At 35.4% G+C, this 26,250-nt stretch overlaps 3 protein-coding genes across 3 annotated transcripts; 1 reads left to right on the top strand and 2 right to left on the bottom strand.

The window, feature by feature from the left end:
- Window positions 1-9,440: 9,440 nt before the first annotated feature.
- LOC136979465 (sulfotransferase ssu-1-like) lies at window positions 9,441-10,480 on the top strand. The gene has a single exon (XM_067275474.1). The coding sequence runs from the start codon at window positions 9,447-9,449 to the stop codon at window positions 10,392-10,394; it is 948 nt and encodes a 315-aa protein (XP_067131575.1). The 5' UTR covers window positions 9,441-9,446; the 3' UTR covers window positions 10,395-10,480.
- Window positions 10,481-11,859: 1,379 nt separating this feature from the next.
- LOC136979464 (sulfotransferase ssu-1-like) lies at window positions 11,860-12,948 on the bottom strand. The gene has a single exon (XM_067275473.1). The coding sequence runs from the start codon at window positions 12,773-12,775 to the stop codon at window positions 11,918-11,920; it is 858 nt and encodes a 285-aa protein (XP_067131574.1). The 5' UTR covers window positions 12,776-12,948; the 3' UTR covers window positions 11,860-11,917.
- Window positions 12,949-13,129: 181 nt separating this feature from the next.
- Window positions 13,130-20,128, bottom strand: LOC136979466 (thioredoxin-2-like; the record flags this gene model as incomplete). Its single annotated transcript, XM_067275475.1, has 3 exons — window positions 13,130-13,544; window positions 15,062-15,113; window positions 20,103-20,128. Coding segments are annotated over 3 exons (493 nt in total), but the record flags the coding sequence as incomplete, so codon positions are not given.
- Window positions 20,129-26,250: the final 6,122 nt, after the last annotated feature.

The raw sequence follows: 26,250 nt of genomic DNA, 5'->3' as shown, positions 1-26,250 counted from the left end.
GTGTTTATAGGCTTCTGAAAGCTCTGATGTAAATGTACCATCCTCCCTTTTGATATTAACAGGGATACTTGTAGCTTTTCTTGGCTTAAGCACCGTGTGATAGGGATCACTCCATGCGCTCTTATTGCCAATCTCGCTGCAGTACTTTTTCCATGCCTGCGTCCTCGCTGTGTTAATTTCGGTTTTATAGATGCGAAACTCTTCAAGGTAGTTTGTCTTTTTGATCTCTTTGAGCGTTGGGTTGTTTTCTCTTTTAAAAAGCCTATAAAGGCGCCTGACATTGCGTCTTCGTCTATTAAGCGTGTTGTTCCACCATGGTGCATTACTATGATTTATCTCTTTTATGGTGGTAGAGTAGTGGTAAGAGTTCAATATAGAAGTGGTTAATATGGTCGGCTAGCTCCTCAACGTTGGTAATGTCCGAGAGGATCCCCTGAATTGGGGTTGCCCAGAACTGCTTGAAGAGATCTTGAAAAGTGGTCCAGTTAGTCTTCCTGATTGTGATGTTGTTATTGATATTTATAGGGTTGCTGGTTTTAATGTAAGTCTTAATGTACCTATGGTCACTCAAGCTATTTTCTTCCAGAGTGCTACAATAGGTGACGAGCTTGTGGGCCTTGTCATTAGCTAGGCACAGATCGACCCAACTTTTCCCACGAGTGCAGAAGAAGGTCGGGAGTGGGCTGGTATTGCAGGAAACAATTTGGTTCCTTGACATATACTCGCAAATAGAAAAACCGCGGGGGTCTTCTTCTGGGCTGTGCCAGACTGGGGATTTTGCATTGAAATCCCCAGAAGTAACCCAGGGGAAAGCACTAATTTTGGGGTGTATGTACTGCATTTCATCAATCAGATGGTGTATGTCATCGTTTGGTGAACAGTAGACTGATGAGAGATAAAGGCGGTTATTGCCGTGAGTAAGCAGAACGGTAGTGATGTGATCGGTGCTGAGGTCTGGGCAGAAGTTGGCTATGATGTTTTTGCTGCAAATGAGTATTCCCGCTTTGATAGTGCTACAGAAGTTCTGAGGGGGGGTGAACTCTCCATTTCCCAAACCGGACAATTGAGTTGTTGACAAGGTAGGGTTCCTGTATGAGAACGATGTCGGCTTTATGATCGTCCACCATTTTTTTAACGAACGAAGAAGCGGCCTTGGACCTCTGAGTGTTGATGGTGAGGAGTGTGAGACGGAAGTTGCACATAGCAGTTGAATGCATGCTTGGGCTACCGGTATGAGTCAGGGTGTTGATAGAAGGCTGAGTTTTAATGTTGGTTTGATTACACCCCATAATCAGTTTGTTGAATTCGTTGCGTTTTTATTTTTTGTAGAATAGTGCAATCCTGACTAAAAGCGTTATGATTTGCTGGAACCCTTTTGTTTGCAGTTACTTCTTTGTTGTAATTGTTGCAGTTAGTGCAGCAAGGGGTGCTGTGTCTCTTTGTGCACTCGTTGAATTTGTGCGACTTGGCACAGTGGCTACATCGAGTTAGTTCTTGGCAGTCCTTTGCTAGGTGATTAAAGCCGCAGCAGCGGTAGCATCTGGTGACCGGGATAAAGTCATCGGCCTGCACCGTGGCCCAAGACAACGAGAGGTGACGGTTATTTATGATAAGGCTACGTATTGCTGGAGTAACCGATAACACCATGTGTCTGCAGTTTTCTTTTGTACGTCCCTTATTGAACACCGTACTAATGCGGCATTGTTGAGTGAAACTTTCTAAGGTGTGGCCCATCCATATGTTGTTTTGTTTATATAGAGTCTGTATTAGATATTGCTCTTCGACCGAATTTGGGACGTTTAAGAGAATGATTCGGGGTCTACGGCCCTCTGTAACATGGCATTTAACTTTTTCTTTAATTGAAGGGATGCCTTCTATAGCTTCCCTAAGTGTTTCTCCATCTTTATTATTTTGAACCCTTATACAGATCCCTTGGTTTTTAACTTTGTAAACTCGTTTGATGCTAATCCCCAACTCGTGTGGTTGGATGGCTTCTTTCAGAGTGTTGATTAATTTATCCGGGTTTTCGTTTGTATCTTGGTCTTCTGCTTTGGGGTACACCAAAACAGCGTGTGTCCCCCCACTGCCTTCCTGCTGTATCTTAGAAGATAGAGATCTAGTAATTGTTTTAGTGGTGTTACTTTGCTTAGCTCCTGAGCTGACGATATCTGCGTAGGTTTTGGAGACAGTAGCTGGTGTTAAAATTTGAGAAGTTTTGGATCTCAGTTCTTTGAGCATTCCATACATCTGATGAATAGCTGCGAACATTCGTGCAGCTCGTTTCCTGACTTCAGCCCTTTCGTGTTTTCGCACAGTGGAGTTGGTGGACTCTGGGACAAGCTCCATGATCCTCCCTAGACTAACATTAGCTTCCTTGAGAATATCTTCATCAGAATCCCAGGTACAGGGTGTGTCTTCTTCATTTTCACTATCTGCCGATGTACTGGCGGGTGGTTGAGAAGAACAGTCCCCCAGCGACTCGAGGATAACCTTCGGGTCCTCCATTGAAGATGCGAATAAGAATAGACCCCGAAAAAACAATAAAACAGAGGAAACGCCGATTAGCTGAGCCCCGCCGACTTGAATAGCTACGCCGATAAGCTGAGCCCCGCCGACAAGATTAGCTACGCCGAACGGCTACAAGATAAGCCAAACGGCGAATGACGTCCGGTGACGAGAAAAAAAGAAAATAAAGCAAAACACGACAGCGTGGGCCGAGGATGCGCAAGACAAGCACCACAGATGACACGAACCAAGCCTACTAACGTGCCGTAGCCCGACACTGAAGAAACGCCGAAGCGGCTGTAACACGCTGAACGGCGAAACACGACTAGCACAAGGAAAAATAAAAGAAATTAAAAAAGAAAATTACACGACTGACAGCGGGTGAGAGTAACACCAACGCCGTCTCGAAAATGCCCGGTAAAGATAGACGAAGCCCGGCGCAGAAGAAACGCCGCAGCGGCTGAAACACACCGAGTGGCTAAGACGACCGAGCGGCGACCACGAGGATCTTTGTCTAACGGTGACAAAAGAAAAAACAGAATAACTCGGCAAAAAAAGATACTATGGCAATCAAAATTGGGGTGCGCGTAGAAGAGCACGCGGGCCCCCTAAAACCGTCACCGGACCGAGCGGAAACTAAAAAACGAGCCCAATGCAGGCCGACAAAAGCCGAAAACAAAAACGCTTATAAAACAAAAAAGCGTTAACCAAAATTAAAAAGTAAAACATTTACAGAGAGCTGGTAAAAAGATCTATCCAGCGGTGGTTAAATTTCAAAGATCCGATAAGCAGAACCGTAGAAAACATCGATGAAAAACGGAGCCGAATACACCACACACTTGCTCTAATAGAATTGGAACAGTCCTCCAGTCTAGTAATATGAGTTTTATTGAGAGACAACTGCAAACCTCCCTAAATCGCATAGACAATTGGTTTAAGACCAATGGTTTCAGCTTTAACGTAGAGAAGACGTCATGCATTCACTTTTGCCGAAGGCGTGGTTTGCACCTGGACCCTGAAATTTACTTAAATGGGGTTAAAATCCCAATGGTCAACGAAGCAAAATTTTTGGGTGTCGTGTTTGACCATAAATTGACGTTCTTGCCACACTTGCGCAATTTGAAGAGTAGATGTTTAAAATCTCTGAACCTTTTAAAGGTATTATGCTGCTCATTCTGGGGAGCAGACAAATGTTCAATGCTCAGAATATATAGAGCTCTTGTTCGCTCTAAGCTTGATTATGGATGTATTGTGTATGGCTCTGCGCGAGAATCTACTCTTCGGATGCTGGATCCAATCCACCATCAAGCATTGCGTTTGTGCACTGGTGCGTTTCGAACTTCTCCTGTCCAAAGTTTGTACGTAGATGCTTATGAGCCCCCACTATCTCTCAGGCGAGAGCAGTTGTCTCTGTTCTATTACATTAAACAGAAATCTTTGGCTAAACCTTCAGTTTATTGTAGAGTATCAGATACTCAGCTGAAAAGATTATTTACAGCTCGCCCAAGTTGTGTTCCTACATTTGACATTAGAATGGAGAATGTAAGCAGCACGATTGACCTGGACACAAGCAACATTTCACAGGCCGAGGTCGATAATATATCACCTTGGTCAATTCCTGTGATAAATGTTGACATTAGCTTAAAGCAGTTTCCTAAGGAATTCACCCCAGACTACATCTATAGGCAGCACTTTGCAGAAATTCAACATCACGACAGGAATTTAATTCCTATTTATACTGATGGATCGAAATCGGTTGATTACGTTGGCTCAGCCTTTGTCTGCCAGGATGAGATCGTGGCAGAACAAATTGCATCGAATTCTTCCATCTTTACTGCAGAGTGTGCAGGCTATTTATCTAGCCTTAAAATATATAATTAGGAAAGGTCATCGTTGCTGTGTTATTTACACTGACTCAGTTAGTGCACTTCAGGCTTTGATCTCACATGAACCTAGTTCTCACTCTATAGTGATTAAAATTCGCAAACTGTTTTGCCATCTTATTGCAAGTAATATTTTTGTAAAATTTTGTTGGGTCCCAGGCCATGTAGGTATAAAAGGGAATGAAGCAGCTGATGCAGCTGCAAAGTCAGCAAGTCCTTCTCAGCATACAATGTTTATTGAAGGAGGTGACTTGAAGCTGGTTGTTAAAAAACGACTAGCAGAGAGATGGCAAAATGTGTGGAACGAACAAGTCCACAATAAACTTTACGAGATCAAACCTATAATAGAAAATTGGACACACAAGAAACAGTATGATAGGAGATCTGAAGTCATTCTTACTCGTCTGAGAATTGGACATACTCGGCTTACTCATCAATACCTTTTGAAGGGTGATGACCAGCCAGTATGCCAGTATTGCATTTGTACTTTAAGTGTTAAACATATACTTTGCAACTGTGTTGCTTTTGACCAGAGTCGCAGACAGCATTTTGGAAATGCAACTTTGAGAGAGATTTTGGGCCAGAGGCCAAATCTTGATAAGATACTGAACTTTTTGAAAGTTATAAATATTAATAGAGAGATTTAAGTTAACTAATTTATTTATTTATTTATTTATTATATATTTATATTTGTGTTGTTCTGTTTGTTTGTGTTTTTGTGTTGTATTGACGCCTTGTGATATATATATTTAGCTTTGTTTAATTTTACCATTTGTCATGGCGCAGCATAGCCTGTATGGCTCTTGTGCCAAAAAACTAGAACTAACTAACTAACTAACTAACCTTGCTGCTTCTCGCTCCCCCCTTAGATTTACTCACCGCACCCAGGAGAGGGTAGCTTGGAGTGACGTTGAATCGTACGATGGCATTCGACCTGGCCATCATCAAGTTTAGACGAGTTTGCGCTTCAATTTTTGAAACATTTTGTAATGGCTTTTACTAATTTGTCAGCCGAAACAAGAAATTATTATCTACGTTGGAGATTTAATATTCAACTTTTTAATTCTCGGATTTGATTTGAGTTCTTCCTCGAATCGACTTATTTAGGTCAAATATTAATTTGTGGAATTCAAAATATTTAACTTTATAAAATTAGTCGCGAAAATAAATTCTTTAAATTATGACTTTTATCGTAATTTAATTACATTTAGAATTTTTTAAACACACTTTCTGTAAGTTGGCAATATAAGACCAACATCAAGCATGTTGTTATTTTTGTATTATATGTAAACTGGGTAAAGTCTCTCAGCCATGCCAGTCTAGTAATATGAGTTTCATTGAGAGACAACTGCAAACCTTTTTAAATCACATTGTCTTGGACAATTGGTCCAAGACCAATGATTTTACTTTTAACGCAGAGAAGACCTCGTGCATCTACTTTTCCTGAAGGCGTGGTTTGCACTTCGATCCCGAAACTTACCTAAATGGAGTGTTACAGAAATTTACCTAAAATCGGGAATTTCGAATCGAGAATACAGGAATTTAATTCTTATATATACCAATGGATCTAAATCGGATGATTATATTGGCTTAGCCTTTGTTTGCCAGGATGAAAGTGTGGCAGAACGAATAGTACCGAATTCTTCTATCTTTAGTCCTAAAGTATATAAATAGGAAAGGTCATCGTTACTGCGTGATTTACACTGACTCATGTTACTGCACTTCAGGCTTTGAGAACTAGGTTCAGATGAGATCACTCTATATTGATTGAAATCCATAATCTGATTTGCCATCTTCTTGCAAGGAATTTCTCTGTAAAATTTTGTTGGGTCTTGGGCCATGTAGGTGTAAGAGGAAATGAAGAAGCTGACGCTGCTCCAAAGTCAGCAAGTCCTCCTCAGCATACAATGTTTATCGAAGGAGGTGACTTAAAGCTAGTTGTTAAAAAACGACTAGAGGAGAGATGGCAAAATGTGTGGAACGCACAAGTCTACAATAAACTACACGAGATCAAATTTATGATGGGGTTTCTTCTGTGTCCAATTTTCTATGACAGGAGATCTGAGGTTATTCTTACTCGTTTGAGAATTGGACATACTCGACTGACACATCAATACCTTTTGAAGGGTGATGACCAGCCTGCATGTCAGTATTGCAACTGTACTGTAAGTGTTAAGCACATACTGAGCACATGCATTGCCTTTGAGAGGATTCGTAGACAGTTGGAAATGCAAGTTTTAGAGAGATCCTGGACCAGAGGCCAAACCTTGATAAATTATTGCTCTTTTTAAGTCACAAATATTTATAAACAGATTTATTTATTTTTATATACATATTGTTATATATTTTCGTTATTGGTTCTTTCTTTTTTGTTCCTTTCTGTTTTTTTTATTGTTATTTATTTATACCATATGACGCGGCGCAGCTTGGCCTGTGTGGCCCTTGCGCCAAAAAACTTTAACCAACCAACCAACCGAAAAGTATTATGTATAGGGGCAAGCCATTACTAATTTGAGATGGAGAAAATATGATTAAAAATTGTAGCCCGAAATTGTGAGGATGACATAATAGATAATCGCTCGTTATTAATAATTTTTCCTTTTATGGAAAGAAGATATCAAATATTAACCAATAGTGGGACACTTCCGGAACTTCAGAATTTAACAGAAGGCCAATGTGAATACAGTAGAGAGTCGTGTTTCTGAATCAATTGGGGACTGGAGTTGTTCTGATAACCGATTATGTACGAAAAAATATATTAACCTGTCTGATGTTGAAATTTTTCTCCGTTGCGTGTCGCTTCGTGTTGAATTTTCGTCGATTTTAAGCCTAACGAAAATTTTTAAAATAATAACCCAGGCTATTGTATCGTTAAAAATTATTTCTTTATTTTGTACAAACAAAATAAATATATTTAAAAATATAAAAACATAAAAATTATACTTCAGAAGTAATTCTAGTATCAAAAACGTTCGATTCGGCACGACACAGTCCGACTGGAAAGAGTTCGGATAACCGGTGTTCAGATAAACTCCTCTCTACTGTACTTTCCTCCCTCACAGCCAGTTCATGTTAAAACGTGTACACGCCACAAGTGGGTCTTTTCGGTTCTCTGTATTTTGTATGACAACTTTTGAATCCGCCTATATACGTACGGAGATTCAAAAGTTTACTATATTTTAGAAATAATATCAATACATTTAAAAATTCACGTTTTTAAATTGAAGAAAACAACATTCGAAATATTGAAAAATCCAGCAACAGGTTTCTATTTGGTGGCGTCATCTGTTATCATATTTTGTTTTTTAAGTATTATAAAATGGCAAAAAGCTCAATTTTGAGGGTAGAGACGGGTTTTATAAAAAAATTTAAATGTTAATAATGAGGAAAATCTTAAGTCCGACCCTACTAAAGATACAGACGACCTTCATCTTTCTATTCCCTCGACTTTTAACCACCAAAATTTAATAGCATTAGTTCCCTAATAAACATACCTCCGTGCCAAAGTTCATAAATTTTCAACAAAAAGCACAGGAGTTACTCTTCAAACAGGGTGTACAAAATCGTGCCACGCACACACCCCTACAGACATCTAGACGTACGATATGTAATTCAAAACAGAATTTATCATTTAATAACTGAATAATTAATGTATACTTATATTTTTAAATATAGGTGTTATGAAAGATGATACCGCATGCCGTACTTAGTGTAACCTTTCACCTTGAATTTAATAAATAGCATTCCGAAAAAACAACTGCCTATCAATACGTACAGTACACGTTAAGTGAGCAGTTTTCAACAGAAAAATTAATTCGGTAAGTAAATCGTTACTTTATTTATTTCGTTTAACTTTATAATTTCAACGGAAAATAAAATATATACCATAAAATTAAACTTTAAGACGGTCTGTCTTCAATTTTAATATATAAGATGATGTTCTTTACAATTATTATTAAATTATTTTATTTAACTTGCTGCGTATCACGTCCTCAAGTCTTGCAACTCAAATTGCATGCATATCTCATTATGACAGAAAGCTGGGCACCGGATGGCCGAGAAATTCATGTGGCAATCTACAATGGCCACCTGGCTGCTCCATTGTAGGCCTGTTCGATCCTATTGGACTTACACTAAGAATAAAAGGCTAAAACTTTGAGGACATACCTAAATTCGATGAATATATATTTTAGTCATGTTTTAGGCACATAACGGAGCGATAAGCATAATCAAATGTAAAATTTAATCACAACAGTGTGTGTGCGCAAATACACTGTAATGATGGGGGTGCGATCAGTGGCGCGTTATAGCCTAACAAGGCCTCGGTAAATTTGAATTAAGGAGCCTCATGTAAAGCGTTTACTCTCGGGGGAGTTTATTGGGGAAATACTTTTTTATAAAAGATTGGTTTGGAGTTCCCTGAAAAATGCCCCCTTTGCTTATAGGTTAACGAGCTACTGCGCGATGTTACTCTTCCGATCCCATTCAATCTCGGAATGAAGGACCACTGAAAGCAACCTTTTTTTAAAACAATTTCGTAAATCATTAAAGTGATAAATAATCACCATCGTCTAGTTTTATAGTATGTAGTTTATTTTCGTATCATAGATTTTCGACGCATTATTTATCCTGTCATGTATTTTAACTAATCCTTCTTGAATTCCCGAGACAATATCCTGATCAACCGCAAATTTTACAGTATTTAAGCATTGGTCATTGATTTTCGGGCTATAAATATGGTTAAATGTCACCGCAATCAATTGCGCCGGTGTCAGTACGATCAAATATTTTTCTGCCGACCGATGAACTTTTTTCGTGGTCCAGTGGTTGAAAAGCACGTTTTCATTTTTGTTTTATTTAAAGATTTTAAATCATTGTTCATCTTTAAACTATGACTTTTTTTATTTCTCATTAATTTTAGTTATTTCACTTTTTTTACAATGGCACAACATGAGTTTTTTCGACATAAAATATACATTTTCCTGACATACTTTAATTTTGTGATATATTTAACCCTAATATTTTATAATTACAGTTTCTACTTTTGGAAAAAGCAAGATGACAGAGAAAATAGTTCCATTTTATAAAGAAGTAAGTGGAATGAATGTTCCGGGAGTTTTTTCCGAAGAAGCTTGCTTATCTGCTATTAATTATAAACCCAAACCGAACGATCTATTTATAGTTACATACCCAAAATGTGGAACTACGTGGATGCAACACATCGTCATGTTAATTTTAAGAAAAGGAAAACCATTCCAAAATGCTTTGGATTTTTTTATAAGTACTCCGTCTCTTGAAAGGTCAGGTGCCGATATTGTAGATCTCATGACGTCAAAAGGTGCCTTGAAGTTGCATTTACCTTTTCACTTAACGCCATTTTATCCTCACGCTAAATATATTTACGTCGCAAGAAATCCCAAAGATTGTTGCGTATCCCTTTATAATCATACAAAAGCTTTTGCGATGTATTTTTTTCAGGATGGCACATTCGATGATTTCTTCGAACTGTTTCTGAGAGGCGAAGTGGAATTCGGCGATTATTTCGATCACTTAATTCCTTGGTACGAACACAGAAACGACGAAAATGTTTACTTCACAACGTACGAAAAAGTGAAACGAAATACGAAAGAAGAAGTTCTGAATATCGCAAAATTTCTAGGCGAAGAATACGAAAGAGATTTAAAAGAAAATCCAAAAATTTTAGACGATGTTCTATATTACAGTAGTTTCGAGTACATGAAGAAACACGTTAATGATTATTATGCAGAAATGAATGGTTATATAAGAGAAAATCCCGATAAAGTATCTTCTGGGTGGAAACATATTGCCGAATTCTCAAAAAGTATCCCAAATGTGCCAGCTAGCAAAGCGGGGAATGACAAATTCGTCAGAAAAGGTATTATAGGGGATTGGCGTAACTATTTCAGCAAGGAACAAGAAGAGAGATTAGAAGAAAGAATTAAAGAAAAAACTAAAGGAAGCCATGTAATGAGGTTGTGGGATTAATGATAAGAAAAAATTATAAAACAATGATGTTTAAATTCCTAAATTATATAGTATTATTTACCACACCGTTCTTATCTAACTGGACATTAGTATTTAGTTTCTGGACTGTAATTGTCTTATTGAAAATAAATAAATATTTATTTGATTGTACTTTTACTTTACTTCTACCGTTTTGATACACCTGTAAATTAATTTCGAATAAATTAAAGTTGTATAATAACTACATAAATGTTTTTGTTTATTATACTTTAAAATATATATGGCTTTCAGCTTGAAAATCGTAAGTGCTTTTTCGGTCAGTATTGAGATAGCCAGGCTAAATGAAGGCCTAGACGCCCAGGTATTTGGTTCAGAAATTTTGTAAGCGCATCATTATATAAACAACGTGGTGTTTAAAATAAAAAATTAGTGGGATTTTCGACTCAAAGGATCTCTAGAGCGGGACGCTGACACCTTAACGGCTTAACCGCTCAACCATCTGTCCATCCCCTTGTAGAGGGTTAAAGGAATATTTTCCACCAATCGATGGAAAGTACAATTTTTTAAAAGGGACCTTTCTAAATTTATTTGAGGGCGAATTTTTAATAATTTTTTTTAGATATATGGCATTTTTTAAAATAATCTTTAAATGGGCCGATGAGGGGTTCTGTTAATAAGTTATATTTGAATAATTGAGTCGTCCCTTTCATTTATCCGTGTTCTCATAGACCAGGGATGGCCAACCTTTTTCAGTCCGCGTGCCATATTGTAAGCATACTTAGCTTTAAAGATGTTAATGCGTGCCAATGTCTTAGACTTCGAATAATGATATTTAAAGAAATTAAACGAATACGCTTTAATTCGAATAAACGTAAAAAATCTGATTGAAAAAAAGATGATCGGGTGATAAACAGAAAGGATGATTGAAAAAGGCAGAAATCATATGATACATTACGTGCCATAGGTTCGCCATCCCAGTCATAGACAGTTTTAATGTGTATTTGGGCTAGAAGTGTAATTAATTTAGTAAATTTTTTATATTTGCAAAGTTTTATCGACCCCTTCTTAAACTTTCATCGTTCCGTCAGAGGTCAAGACCAACTCTTTTTGGAAGCCTTGGTCTGTAAAATTTTGTAGAGTTTGTAATTATTCATATATTTGTATAAAATTTATTTTCAATTAAAACGTCTCAATAAATAATAAACAAATTTTGAAAACAAATATTATTTATTAACAGTAGAGAATTGTTTTAGTTATGATAAAAAAAAAATAACACACAATGGATCAATAAATTAAAACTCGTACTGTTATACGTATTCGAAATTTTCTTTGTTCATTAAATAATTATTTTTACATTAAATAATGCACAGTCAATACATAAATACATTACTCATTTACATCTGTAGCATTTATAATTAATAAAAACAAAAATATATTTGTTGTATATTCAAAGTATGCACATATAAGGAAATTTATGTCATAAGCAAAGTATTTGAATAAATGTAAACAATATTTTTGTATTGTTATTAAATTTTCGTGCATTTTCATTCCTTCCACAGATCCATAACATCGCTATTACATGTTTTCATTCGAATTTTTTCTTGAAATATTCTTTCTTGTTCGGGAGTGAAATGATTTTTCCAGTCTCCAACAATTCCTTTTCTAATAAATTGTCCTTTTGCAGTTTTGTTTTTGCTTTCGTTACGCAAATTTTCGTAGAAAGCCTTTAATCCGGACGAAATAGGATACCCCCGTTTGATGTGGTCGGAAAGTTTTCGTATGAGGCCTTTAAAATTAGAATGAGTTTTCATGTAATCTAAGCTGCTATAATATAAAATATCATGGAGCAATTTCGGATCATTCTCTAATTTTTCTCTGTGTTTTTTATCAATAAATGCTGCAATGTTTAAGACTTCTTCTTTAGTATTGTTTTTAATTTTCTCAAAAGTGGTAAAATATATATTGTCATCGTCTCTCCTATTATACCAAGGAAGCAAATGATCGAAGTAATCGCCGTAATCTACATTTCCCTCAATAAATAATTCAAAAAATTCATCAAAAGTACCATCCTCGAATTTATAAAAAGGAAAATTCTTATTTTGGTAGTACAAAGATACGCAACAATCCCTAGGATTTCGAGCGACAAAGATGTACTTCGCTTTTGGATTCATCTTCATTTTTTCCATGGGAAGATGCGTTTTGATAACTCCCGGACCGGGCATGAGATCAATAGCATCCGCTCCACACATTTCAATAGACGGAGTTCTAAAGAAAAACTCCAATGGATCATTTATGGGTTTTCCGTCTCGTAGAATTAACATAACGATATGTTGCATCCACGTGGTACCGCATTTCGGATAAGTTGCAATGAAAAGATCTCCTGGACGGTGATGGTAATTCATTGCTGATCGAACTGCATCCGGAGAATACACCGCTTTCACTATTACTCCGTCGCAATTTATATAAGCTGGTTTCTTCCGGTTTGCTGTATTCTTTGTCAAAGTTCCCCTATAGAAATATTTAGAAACATGAAAAAAAATTGCATTTTTAAATAATGGTTATTATATTAATACACGCGATTGTAAATGCGTAATATTATCTTAGTTATCAAGTTCACACATCCAAGGTTATATTTCAGCATAGGAGACTGAATAATAACAAATAATTGTAATCAAATAAACGATAACTTAATGTAACTGATAAATTTATTTAATAAATAAAGAACATAAACGTTATATCGTAAACGACGTAGTACGTTAAAGCGAGATTTGATGAAGCTCTAAATAAGATAAATTCCTTTCCAGTAATTCTCGAATTATATCTTGATCCGCGCCTTGAAATTCCTCGATATTTTCTCCATTGAAAACGAATATAAACGTGGAAACGTATTTAATCTTGTATTCTTTTGCTATATCTCTACATTTTGCCGCATCAATTTTTAATACGTGTACTTTATCTTGATATTTGTCTGCCAAATCCTCGATAAGTTCATCCATTCCCATGCTAAGACCGCACCAATATGCAGAAATATGGATCATCACAATTTTATTTTTAGCATTTTCTAATAGTTGATCTAATTGAAATTTATTAACGATAATATGGATCTTGTGCTCTTCCTTCTCTGTGCTATCGCTATCGTCTTCGGGAACGCATACCAGTGTTAAATCCATCCTTCAAATCGTTTTCGAACCATAAATTTTCATTAAAAAAAACCAAACTGCCGTTACGTTTCTAACAATAAATAACTGTTAAGATGTATTGTTTAACAAATTGGGTAGTTTAAATTGTTGTACTTAATCAGTTAACTTATTATGAAAGAAATTAACGTGTGGAAGTCACCTTAAGGTTTATATCTTTCAGAATTTTGTTTTAAATGCGAACAAATAACCTAGGATCTATGAAATATATATTTAATAAGTTAATTTTAACTGTTTTAGCTTAAAAAAAATTGCATTATATTTATATTTTTGTTTAAAGAATAAACTTTATAAAAATTTCTTTTGTTGATTTAAATTAGATTGGATTAGTTTAATAGAATAAGACGATGCAACGTGTGGACAATCTTCCAAGGAGAAGTGCCTTAGGGAGGATTTTCTAGAGGAAATTTCTCCAATTTAAGTGACGGTTTCCTGAAGAAAATCGGAAGATTTTACGTTACCAGTCCGTTAGTGAAGCTCGAACCCACAATCAAATGTATAGTGATTTTGTCCATTTGGCCACTGGTGGAATTTAACTTAATTCTTCACTTCAACTTTATAATTATAGAAATCTTCTACTCTTAACCAAGAATACGATTAATTAATTAATTAGCTTGTTTATTTTTAAATTAAAGATTGGTGTTTATCTTAAAGAAGCTAAAATTCGCTAAAATAAGTATAGAGATGTAAGTAAAGTATATACTTGCAATATTACACAATGAATCAAGAACAGCTAGAAAGCGAGTAAGATTTCTCCACATGAAAAACAATCTTTCTATTTATTAATTAATTTAAATTAATAAATTGAAATAGTTAACTTACATGATGCTGAATTAAATAAATGAAAGTAAACGATCGTTTATTAATTTAATATAAATTGAATAATTGGTAAATTAATGGATGAATTCAATTTGTACCAGTTGTACCGAAAGTTACGATTGCATTGTTTATTGAAGTGGATGCTTTGAAATTTAAATTGTTCGCTTTTGATTAGATAGCGATCGGAATTTTCCTTTTTGCGTAATATTTCGTACAGATAATTAAATAAAAATAAATAAATAACTAATTAATCATATTTATTTATTTATTCGACTTTAGGTACACGTGTATAATTATTATTATTTATTTAAATTTAAAAATAACGATTAATAAGCATACAGATGCTGTGCAACAGAAAGATGCTTCAACTGTATAAATTGTCTTTAATATTTCTTTTATTAATAAATGTAAATATTAATATTAATACGCAGCATTTATTTTAAATAAAATCATCAAAATTCCGGCAGTTTTAACATCGTTTTCACACGGTATTTTGTGGTTGAGTACACCTATAACACTGCACTTATGGAACTCAAAATCATGTATAAACAGTGTTTGTGGCACCCATGCCATAAAGCCGTGCCACAAACACTGATTTTGAGTTCCATAAGTGTAGTGTTATAGGTGTACTCAACCACAAAAAATATTTTTGAGTAACTTTCATGAATTAACACGCATTCGATGTTACTGCAATGTAGTTTATTTTTCATTACATTTTCATCTTCTGAAATATAAAGATACAAAAGAAATATTTCTCGGGAGAGATTATCGGAAAATCCGTGAAAATTATTTGGTTCTTTTAATCTGTTAATGTTTATAGATGTGATGAAATGAGTGGATGGGGGTGTTGTTAGAATATCATTGTTTTCACTGAAATGATGCTCAAGTTTTTATTATGTAATTCTTTCGGACGTAAATATGTTTAAGAAATAGTGTAAACGGCACTGAAATACTCCCTGCTACATTTCTGAGATTTTTAATGATGATATGGGAAAAACAGTTAGGGTTACGCCCAGATTCGAATCCTTGGTCTCCCAGATCAGTAGGATGGCCGGGTGCATTAGCCATCCTACTTGACCCTGATACTTTGCATATTGTAATCTGTTTACTATTATTATTATTTTTACGGCTCTGTTATATACTGTATAACGATCGGTCAGAAAATGACTCCCAAGATTTTTATATTTTTGGACTCAGGGCACATTGAAACGTCGAGAAATGCAAACATATTCTGGGGTAATTTCTGTATGTATGAATGTTAGTGAGTAGGGGGTACGATTTTGTTCACCCTGTTTGAGGCTTAATAACGCCTGTGTTTTTGTTGAAATTTTCGGAAATTTTGCAGGGAGGTTGAAGCTGTTATATTTTGTTAAAGGTCGAGGGGGTAGGGAGTCAAAGGGAGTCTGTGTCATATCTCGCGTAGGATTTAAATGACGACTTTACTTGTTATTAGCATTTACAATTTTTTCTTTTTTTATAAAACTTAATTTTGAGGATAGAGATAAGTTTTTTGCCACGTTATAATTATTAAAAAGAACTTTTTTATTTTAAATTAAATATCGTAAGAGATGACGCCACCAAATGTTGCTGGAATTTTATGTAGTTCCTCCAGTTCGAGGGGGCAATCTCCCAGACCTATAAAACTGTCCCTTGCAATTATACAATCTTCTAGAACGTTATTTTTGGTAAAAGTGTGATATAAAATCAGTTTCAAATTGTAAAAAGCGTGCTTTAAATAGCAGTCATGAACATACAAAATGTCTCGCGGTTCTAGCGTTAAAATTTCCTTGAGAAATACGGAACCATAGAATAATTTGATTTCTAGATTACTGTAATGTGAGTAGAATTTCCGACGCTGGGCAAAACCAGTTTTTTGGTACTCGAATTGGCTTGTTTCCTGTCGTAAAGAAATATTCGAATACACTCGAGGTCATCTGGTTTGGAGATTTGGCATCGGATTGGTGCCGAATCTCCAAACCGGAAGGAAGGAAAATGAGTTTAATAACGAAAGATATAGTTGTTTCCCAGGAGAAAGATCATTCCGAGTTTATTCGAAGGTTCTTACTTTGAAAGTTCCGCTTTCAGCTGTATGGATGAGGCCAGTCAAATTGATCGTTAAGCTGAAGGATTATACGAGGCAACGACGAAGAAGCTTGAAGATAAGTGGAGTATTATTAGAAAAGTAAATAATAAGAACTTAGCTAAAAGTAATAATGACGAAAAAGTAAAACGAGTCTAACTCACGTGCCTGGGGACTCTTCCTCAGATGACTGTGGAAGAGATGAAGCAAACGATGAGAGAATGTGGAACAATAAGGTTCTATAATGCTGAATTTTATGAAGGATTCCCGATTATAATATCTGGAAGAAAAGTAATTTTGATTAAAGCTAACAGAGATATAAAATTTGTTTAAGGTAGCCGAGAAAATAATCGATATAAAATATCCAGGAGTAGGTTGCAGTGCCTCAAGGTGGGACATATTTTATTACCAGAGTTGCCACATAGTTGGGGATAAAATCCGGGACAATCACGGAAAACCAAGACATCTGTCAACTGTATAAATTAAGTGTCCTAATTTAAAAAGTGTTTGTTATGCATTGAAACAGATTACAGAAAGAATGACTGTGGGAAGTAAGAGCAAGATGGAATGATAGAAGAGCAGGAAAATAAGCATGGTGATGAAGACTAGGAGATACAGGAAAAATGGACAAATGATGACAAACATGTTGATAAGGTGAGTGCGGAAATACGAAATAAAGCTAGTGATGGTATGGGCAGTGTTATAGAAAGGACACAAACAGGGAAGAAGATAGGAAAGAAACAAGAAAGACAGGACAAAAACAAAGTCGAAGTGTACTTTTACTTTAGAAGAGTGAAGATTCTTTGAGCAGATGCACGGGATAAGGATAACGAAAAGTGTAAAGTACTGGGGAACGAAAGAATGAGAATGAAATTCTGTTACTCGGTATTTATATAAAAGTTTAAATGAATGGGAGATTCAGAAGTTACCTTTACTATGAAATGCTTGCTAAAAATAGATAACATTAAAAATAAATAAATTCATGCTGTTGAATTTCTTTAATGTTTCGCTGGATGAAAATTTTTCTATAAGAAATAAAAAGACGTAGTTGCTTCCAAAAAACTTTTGGTGGATCACCATTTATTTCCTTAAAAAGTTCCATTAGAATAAAAACTTCAGGACGACCCGACCTTTCTTTGTAGGCTTCACAGCCGCCCAGGAAACAATTCTTTAAAAACATAGGAAAAAATCCAATTAAATTAAAAATTTTTAATTTTGAATTGGATTTTTTCCTATGTTTTTAAAGAATTGTTTCCTGGGCGGCTGTGAAGCCTACAAAGAAAGGTCGGGTCGTCCTGAAGTTTTTATTCTAATGGAACTTTTTAAGGAAATAAATGGTGATCCACCAAAAGTTTTTTGGAAGCAACTACGTCTTTTTATTTATTTATTTCTTCTATTGGAGTGATTGCTTACCATTAATTTTTTTCTCTTTATCATCAGTTATTACATCTCTACAGATTCTAAACATCTTATCCGCTAAAGAATAAGTATTAAAGCTGTTTAACTTTTTATTTTGAAGTCGAACCATTCCGAAAAAACATATATCACAATTTGTAATCGTTTCAATACGTTATCATAGAAAATAGTGCAAACTAAATTTGATATTGTCGATACTTCGGGGTGTATTATATATATATTTTAAAAAAATATATAATAGAAAATTATAGTGATTTTATTCGTTTTATCATTCTCTGCAAACCAAATAAAAAGTGAGACAATGGAAACAGATAACGACGATAATATTGACAATTGGACGCACTTTGTTCAAGTAGAAACATTTATCGTATCAAAATATCTATAATTTAACAATGAAAGTGTTTAGAAATGCAGTTATTGGGAAATCACAAAGCTTAAATTTCTTTGACGCCTCAAAAATTCTATTGTTTTTTACATACAAGAAATGCATATATTTTAGACATATATTTATCTCAATCTCAAATTCACTTGGCATCTTCGAAATGTAGAGAAGATGAAAACAATCGATTTTCAACAACGAAGATTTAAAAAGAGCATTATATAAATAAATAAAAATTTAATTCATTTACACTATTTTAATAATACAACATTAAAATATTGTTTCATGGTTTATTAATTATATTCAGGTAATAAACCTTTTAAAAGAAGTGAATATTTTTATAAACAATAGAATAATTCTACATCGTTTCAATCATGCTTGTCAGTACAAATATACCCAGAATGCGGGATAAATGCATTCCAATAGTTTAAAAACAATGTTCCTTATTGCATGCGATTAATTTTCTTCTTTACAAATAGGAAACTCATGTTGTATGGCAGCACTCTTTGCATATTTCCCAGTTTTAAAAAAGTCAGATTTGAATTCAATTTTTTACAAGAAGCATCCTTTTCCTTCCTTAAACTGCTAAGGTCCATATGTTGAAACCAATCCATTGCAATTCAAGCATATAAGTCTAGTTAGCAGCACTGTTATGTTATCGATCGTTTCATATGAGATCAAAAATGACACCAACGGACGAAGTCTCCCTGTGCCTTACTGACTTGTCAACGCCGCTGTCCCGGGGCCACCTTCGATCGACCATCGAAGAACCACATCGACGCCCGGGACGTCCGAACGGTTGATTGTCCTAAAGCAAACTATTTTTACATAGTATATGTTTATTTTATGTTAAAATAAACGGATTTTGTCAGATACTTGTCGTCTTTCTCTTCCGCCACCACGCACGTACGAATAGACCCGAGACCGTTACTGACGCCCAATTAACTGATTGCCCCTGGAAGTCGGCTTCTTACAGAAACACAGCTTCCCTATCATCAAATGTCACCGCACGCCACTGGCAGTGGTGATATTCAGCGGGTTCGCACAGGTTCGCCCGAACCCGTTGGTAAAATTTTCCTTTTCCCGAACCTTGTTAAACACACGTAACATTTCTCAGTGGTTTTGTTTTTTTTAAAAAATATATTAAAATATGCGTATTATACTCTGTAATACTACTAAACTAGAGCCTTATATCCCGTTCGCACCGAGCATTTCAATCTAGATTGTGAGCAAGGTCGGGGACTATGCCTTGGTGCGAGCTCTCTCGACCGAAACGAGGGTTAATCGCGATCGATTCAAGAGAGTTCTTGAAACTAGATCCAGTCATAAGAGAGATCCCACAATCTCACGCGCGCGAGATAATAAAAGATAGCCCGACACGTGTTCCACGGCCATGGACAGCGAAATAAAAACGATGTTGTATTTCGAGAGATGATGACATCTGTCTATTATCAGCAGCGCCATTCGGGGTGAAAAAATTTCTCTGCCTAAAAAAAAAGGTTGACAGCACTAATATACTATTGTTACCTGGTATTCGCCCATGGCCCCTTATGTTTCAAATACGCCACTGATTATTAGATATATCGCAAGAATAGGTATTGTATTTATTTCTAGCTAAAACTTCATTTTGTTTGTCGGTGATTGTTAGGGAAAAGTTTTCTGCTAGCGAATCCTTTGTTAAATATTTCGAATATCACCACTGGCCACTGGTGTAAAGTTTGTAGCATACGCCGACGATCTGGTGAGTGTCAGAGGGAAATAGCAGGTTGCAGATAGAGATAAAGGGACAGAGGGTGTTGAGTACTTTACATATATGGCTACGGGAAATAAAATTGAACTTATATCGAGTAAGTCGGTTATGGTTCTGTTAAGGGGTCGCCTCAGCCCGGATCGCCTCCAGCTTAAAAATGCAGGACACTCCCATCAGGAGGGGGGTCATTCCGCTACCTGGGGGTTACTCTAGGAATGGGCATGAACCCCTTAACACTTGTTGATGGGGTTTGTCAGAAGGCAATTGTTCAGTTTAGCAAAATACGTGGTCTGACAGGCGGAGAGTGGGGGTTGCGCTTCCCCCTCTGCGTTTCCTGTAAAGATCCTTGATTGCGCTTACAATAGTTTATCCGGCTGGTATGTGGGGCGACACGCTGGGGGCCTCTCATACAAGGAAATTGGAGCAATCTCAAAGGATTGTGTTGCTAATTATGACGAGAGCATATCGAACAGTATCCACCCCTGCCCTCCGATCCACCTTTGCCCAGATCATCTCTGGTGAACTTCCGTTGGATTTGGTAGTCGAGTTCGCTTATTACAGTTACCTTTATAAAACAGATACCCCCGTATAACACGGGAGTTAAGTTCCAAAACATTGCCGTGTTATATAAAACAAAGAACTAGTACGAAAAGGAGGGTTAGGTTCCAAAAATTAAAAAACATGCTATTATATTTTCATAATAAAGATATTTAAGTGATACATATTAATATAAATTAAATAATATTGTCTTCGTCATCACCAAGCCCTATTAACCGAGGCGTTTTCTTTTTGGCATGTTATCCATATCCTCTGAGCATTTTCTGCATTATCTTCAGATCCATGCTTTACCTTTTGCAAAAAGTATGTAATTTTAGATTGCTTGCTTTTAGTTAAAAGATCTTTATAAATTTCCTTATATGGTGCTAAGCAAGTATGGAGTAAGAGAAAAACACCTGGCAAAATAAAAGCAGAAGCGTCGAGATCTGGCAACATTGAAAGAAGTTTCGAGAAGGACCATGTGTATCGACAGAAGGAGGGAAAAGAAAATTTACATACTTAAGTACTTAATAGTTCACGAAAAGGAGGAAGACTTTTTTGTTTTTCCCCTCGGTTAGGGAGAGGCATTGTGTTATTCCAGATTATTATAGGTCATGGTGATTTTAGAGAAAAACTGCATACTTTTAATTTGGATTCTTCCCCGCTCTGTGAGTACAGAGAAATAGATTCGCTGGAACATTTTGCGTTCTCTTGTCCTTAGAATATTATTTATCCCAAAAGACTCATAAAATACCCGTCAAAACTAGGGTCACTTTGTAATAGGTTTGTTAGTGATTTTAGCATTTACAAACGTGTATTTCCGATTTGAAGAAGTATGTTACTTTTTAGAATGCAATTGCAGGGGTTTTAGATGAGATTTTTCGTTTATCTAGTTACATAATATGACTTATAAAGTATGTTTTACTGTATATTAGTTTTATTTTATTACATTTTAGAAAAAGGTATTAATGTAAGATTTTATTATGTCCAGTTCTTTATTGATTACTAGGTTTCATCTTACAGTTTAATAGCAATATTAGTAGATTTTGGCGATTTTCCATTGCCGATATGTCATTATGTGATGGATGCGGCAAAATTATAGGACAGTGGGGGGACTATTGTATAATAACGCAGCAATGATGGCTTGTGATATCTGAAACAATACTGATTTTGATCGGCATTGGTTTCTATTAGAGTTGCGTTTTACTGCGACAGCACCTGTGTATTAGACACTACGAGTTGTCACTGTAATGCAACTTAAATTATCTCAAAGTGTGAAGATGATGACATCAGGAAACTTCATACGACGTCTTTGGTTTTATGAGAGCTTATATTTTCCGCAGGATCCTAGATAGTAATTAAAAAATATAGTGCATATCTTTCAAAGAGTTTAGAATTAGTGTATATACAGAATAAAATAGAATGTCGGCACTGTGTGTATATATTATACACTATATTCATAAAAGCATTGGGACACACGTAAGAGGATGTAAAAGTAGCTTTTATAAACGTTTTTCAATGTTGGGTTGGACTGCTTTTTGCTTGAATCATTGCAGAAACTCTCCCGCGCATGCATGCCTCCGACCAAATTCCGATATTTGTGTGGGGGGTATGTGCTTTTATTCCTCGAGGAACGATGGGTATGTTGGCCACGCACAGATATGACATTCCAGAGATGCTCGATGGAATCTGAACTTTGGTCTGGACAATCTTGCAGATATCATGCTCTTCAAAACCACGCCTTGACACTGCATGCTTTATGGCATGGTGCTCAGACGTGCTGGTGAGACACGGATCTGTACCAAAGTACAGTCACATCGCAGATAATGCTGCATTGTCCAGAATGTCTCCGTACGCACTGATGTGGAGGATGGACTTCAATGTAACCAACAACCGTAGTCCTTTGCAGCAAAATCACTCCTGCCTTCCCTGTTGAGTAAAAAATGTATACAATTTTGTAATAATTTTGTAAACAGATCATTGAGAAACGGCTTGATAACGGGAAATTTAATGCCATAGAAAATTTTTGAAAATGGGAGTATTAAACGCATTAATCGGGAGTTTTTTACCCCTTACACTTTGATTTAAAGAATTTTACTACAAATGTAAATAAGCACTGCGTAGTAATTAATTATAAAATATAGTATTATTAAGTTTCTGTTAATTATTACAAACTTCCATGATTCTTGTGTAATTTTAACTTACAATTATTTTTACCCAGACTTAAACCATATTAAAAGTATTGTTATTTAAATTCTAATGTTGATACTTATTACATATCTCTCGCCCGAGAAACCCGGACATATCCATTACCATAAATATTTTCGACATATTTTTATTTATCATCAAACAATTATCCTGTTAAATATTAGTCTAATTATGAAATTGTTTTACTGATATAGAAAGCGATGTTATGAAAGACTTGATTATTTGTATCCTAAAGTATTCGAAAGTTATTGTATAAGGTTTACATTTGTAAACAAAAAAAATTAAAAATAAGGAAGCAAAATATTAAATTTTACACCATTTGCAAGTTAATACTTAACGATAATTTATATAATACAATGTAAAATTCTTATCTAGTGACTTATCGTCGTCTTATTTTTATATTAATACTAATGGCTCCACATAATATTCATTAATTGCTCATGCCATTAGAAAACATATATTATATGGATTTCACTAAATCCATATAATTAGTGAATGAAATTTGTAAATTAATAAATGACTAGGGGAATGGAAAAAGTAGGGTCTAGTGCAGGGGTCATAAACTACGGGCCTCAATGCGATACAATTACAGTATAGCGTCGATAAGTGGAATGGCCGGAAAGTGGAACGATTTTCAGTCGGACTGTGTCGTGCTGAATCGAATGTTTTTGATACTAAATTTACTTCTAAAGTATAATTTTCATGTTTTTTATATTCTTCAATATATTTATTTTGTTTGTACAAAATGCAGAAATAATTTTTAACGATACGATAGCCTCGATGATTATTATAAAAATTTTCGTTAGGCTTAAAATCGACGAAAATTCAACACGAAGCGACACGCAACGGAGAAAAATTTGAACATCGGACAGGTTAATGTATTTTTTCGTACAAAGTCGGAAACTGGAACAAATCATTAACTGGAAGGACCCCAGTCCCCAATTGGTTCCACTTATCGACGCTCTACTGTATTCAGTAATCCGTCTAATTTAGTTATTGATGCATATTTCCAATTTAAATTTAGACATATTGGAACAGACTAGTGATTCCTTAAAAGTTTTACACAAAAAAGGAAAATCGATTAATTTTTATTCTTCGTTACCGGAATGGAATTTATAAAATTAAAAAAATTTGCCAGAAAACTGATATCAATATTTGTTAGCGCATATCTGTTCCAAGAAACATTCCCGAAATGAAACAAATCGAGTCAAAATCTCGATCTCGTAAGACAGATCAACATTTACAGGATATGCTCTGTTTAGAAGTGTCCAATATTAAACCTAATATAACAAATATTACCAAATCTAAACAACTTTGTGGATAATATTCGTAATTGAGAAATGTGTTTTGATAAGAGAAGTATTATGGTTTTAAGTTTACGTTCTCCGAAGTAATTTTTTGTTTCTTTTTTAAATCATTCACTGTGTTTATTTCTCTTTATAGTCTTAGTTCTCATAGCCTTTAGATTGGGGAGACCAGTAATGGTTCCTCTCGATAGTTGAAGTCGGTAGATCGGTAATCCGACCGCATCCACGAACAGGATTGTCGTAGCGTCTAGTTGTATCTTGTCGATTGAAGAGAAAGTCCAAATGGCAGTTATCCGAGTTTATTAACAGGTTATTACAACTCTACATACAAAGGTTATACAAAAGTCGATAGTATAGAGAAAGGTCGGAGCACCGAGACGGACATCCGCAACGAAACACGTCGAGCCGTAAAGTGGCTATCCTCGACCCTGACGTCACGCCGGTTTGGGACGGTGGTCAGTGGCAGTGTTGCCGACCGCCGCAAGCTAATAAGTTTTCATTTTGTAAATTCAGTTTACTACTGCTGGTGTTACAAGCATCTTTTACTATTCTACTTTAATAAATAGTAAACTTTGACAAAAACAAAGAAAAAAACGAAGTCTTATCTGTACTTCCAAAAATAGACGATACTTGTAACGCATTTTCTTAATTTGCACGTATAATTTATGAATGCTTAATCGATATCAAATCTGATCACACCGTAGAATTTAGCATTAAAAATCTTTGTAAATGTGAATAGAGTAAAATCTTTATGAAGTCCGACCCTGCTCGCCATATCACATACGACGCCCCTTCATCTCCCGACCCCATCGACCTTTAACAACAAACATTTAATGGCACCGGATAATCCCCTAATAAACAAACCTCCCCGCAAAATTTCAGAAATTTTCGACAAAAAGCACAGGAGTTATTAAGCTTCAAATGGGGTGAACAAAATCGTTTCCCCCGCATACACACATGCAGAAACCCCCCCTTTCTTTTTACTTTTTCGATGTTTCAAGGTTCCCTGTGTCCAAAATGTAAAAATCTCGGGGGGGGGTGATTTCTGACCGATTGCCATGTTTTCTCTCACTTATAACTTACGTATCATCCGGGAAAGTAAAATAGGCAGATGATGTATATATGAATCAACTGAGAGGCATGGAATTTTTGTCATTGATGCAATATTTAAATAATTTATTTTTTTAATACTTCGGATTTCTGTTATAACACTCGACGTCGTATTTCGACAGTAGGAAGTCTGTGATTAAACGAATTCAAGGTAGCTTTATTACATTTTATAATAGACAATTAATGCTGTCTACACTTGAGAGACAGAATCAGTTATATATCCAGCATATAAAATCTGTATTTTAAAAATGAAAACATTTTATAGATTATTTTAAACTAATTTATTAAGTAAATTATGTAGTACAGCATTTCAAAATATTTAAGATAGTAAAACTTTGATTTAACCATTATTTTCGGTATAAGTTATTTAATTGTAGCACCTAGAGAATTAGATTATCGAAAATAATGGATTACAGGGTGGCTTTGTGCTGTAACTGGTACAAAATGTACTATAATGCAGACATTGTTGTAAATTTTGTACCAGTGGAAATGAAGCCCACTGAAACAAACAGGAGGGTAGAAAATGTACCGCTCTATGCTTCACTTGTGTTTACGAAGTGTAAATATGATACAGTGCATGACTCTATTGTGTGTAAGATTGAAAAACTGCATAAATGTTGAAGATTATTGCCTGAATTCAACATTATCAATGATTCACGCGCATATAATTCTTTATTTCCAGACACGTATTGTATTTTCGTCCGAAGTCTTCAGCACACCACGTCCCGATTTGTAAAATATCGTGCCGAATTATAACTGCATTATTACGGATTATCGGGTCCTAGAATTAAGGACGGTACTGTATTTCAATTGCTTGTACGAACGTCATGAATGTTCAGAGTCCAAGATATGAATTTATTTTATATAATTTAATTGTTAAATTATTGATATTAAGATATTTTAAACAAACGTATCTAAAACAATAAAAGTGAGGTTGACAAGATTAAAAATGCGCTGCATGATGTAAGTAAATGGGCGAGTTAACCGGTTCAAGGTTATTGATCCACGTCACTTGATTAATTTTAATGATAAACGGTAGGATGTAGAGCTTCCTTCAGTTGACGTTTGTAGCGA

Source organism: Centruroides vittatus, unplaced genomic scaffold, assembly GCF_030686945.1.
Source record: "Centruroides vittatus isolate TY-2023 unplaced genomic scaffold, ASM3068694v2 contig_626, whole genome shotgun sequence".
Lineage (NCBI taxonomy): Eukaryota > Metazoa > Arthropoda > Arachnida > Scorpiones > Buthidae > Centruroides > Centruroides vittatus.
The sequence above is the reverse complement of the archived record's forward strand: the minus strand, read 5'-3'. Positions and strand labels throughout refer to the sequence as shown.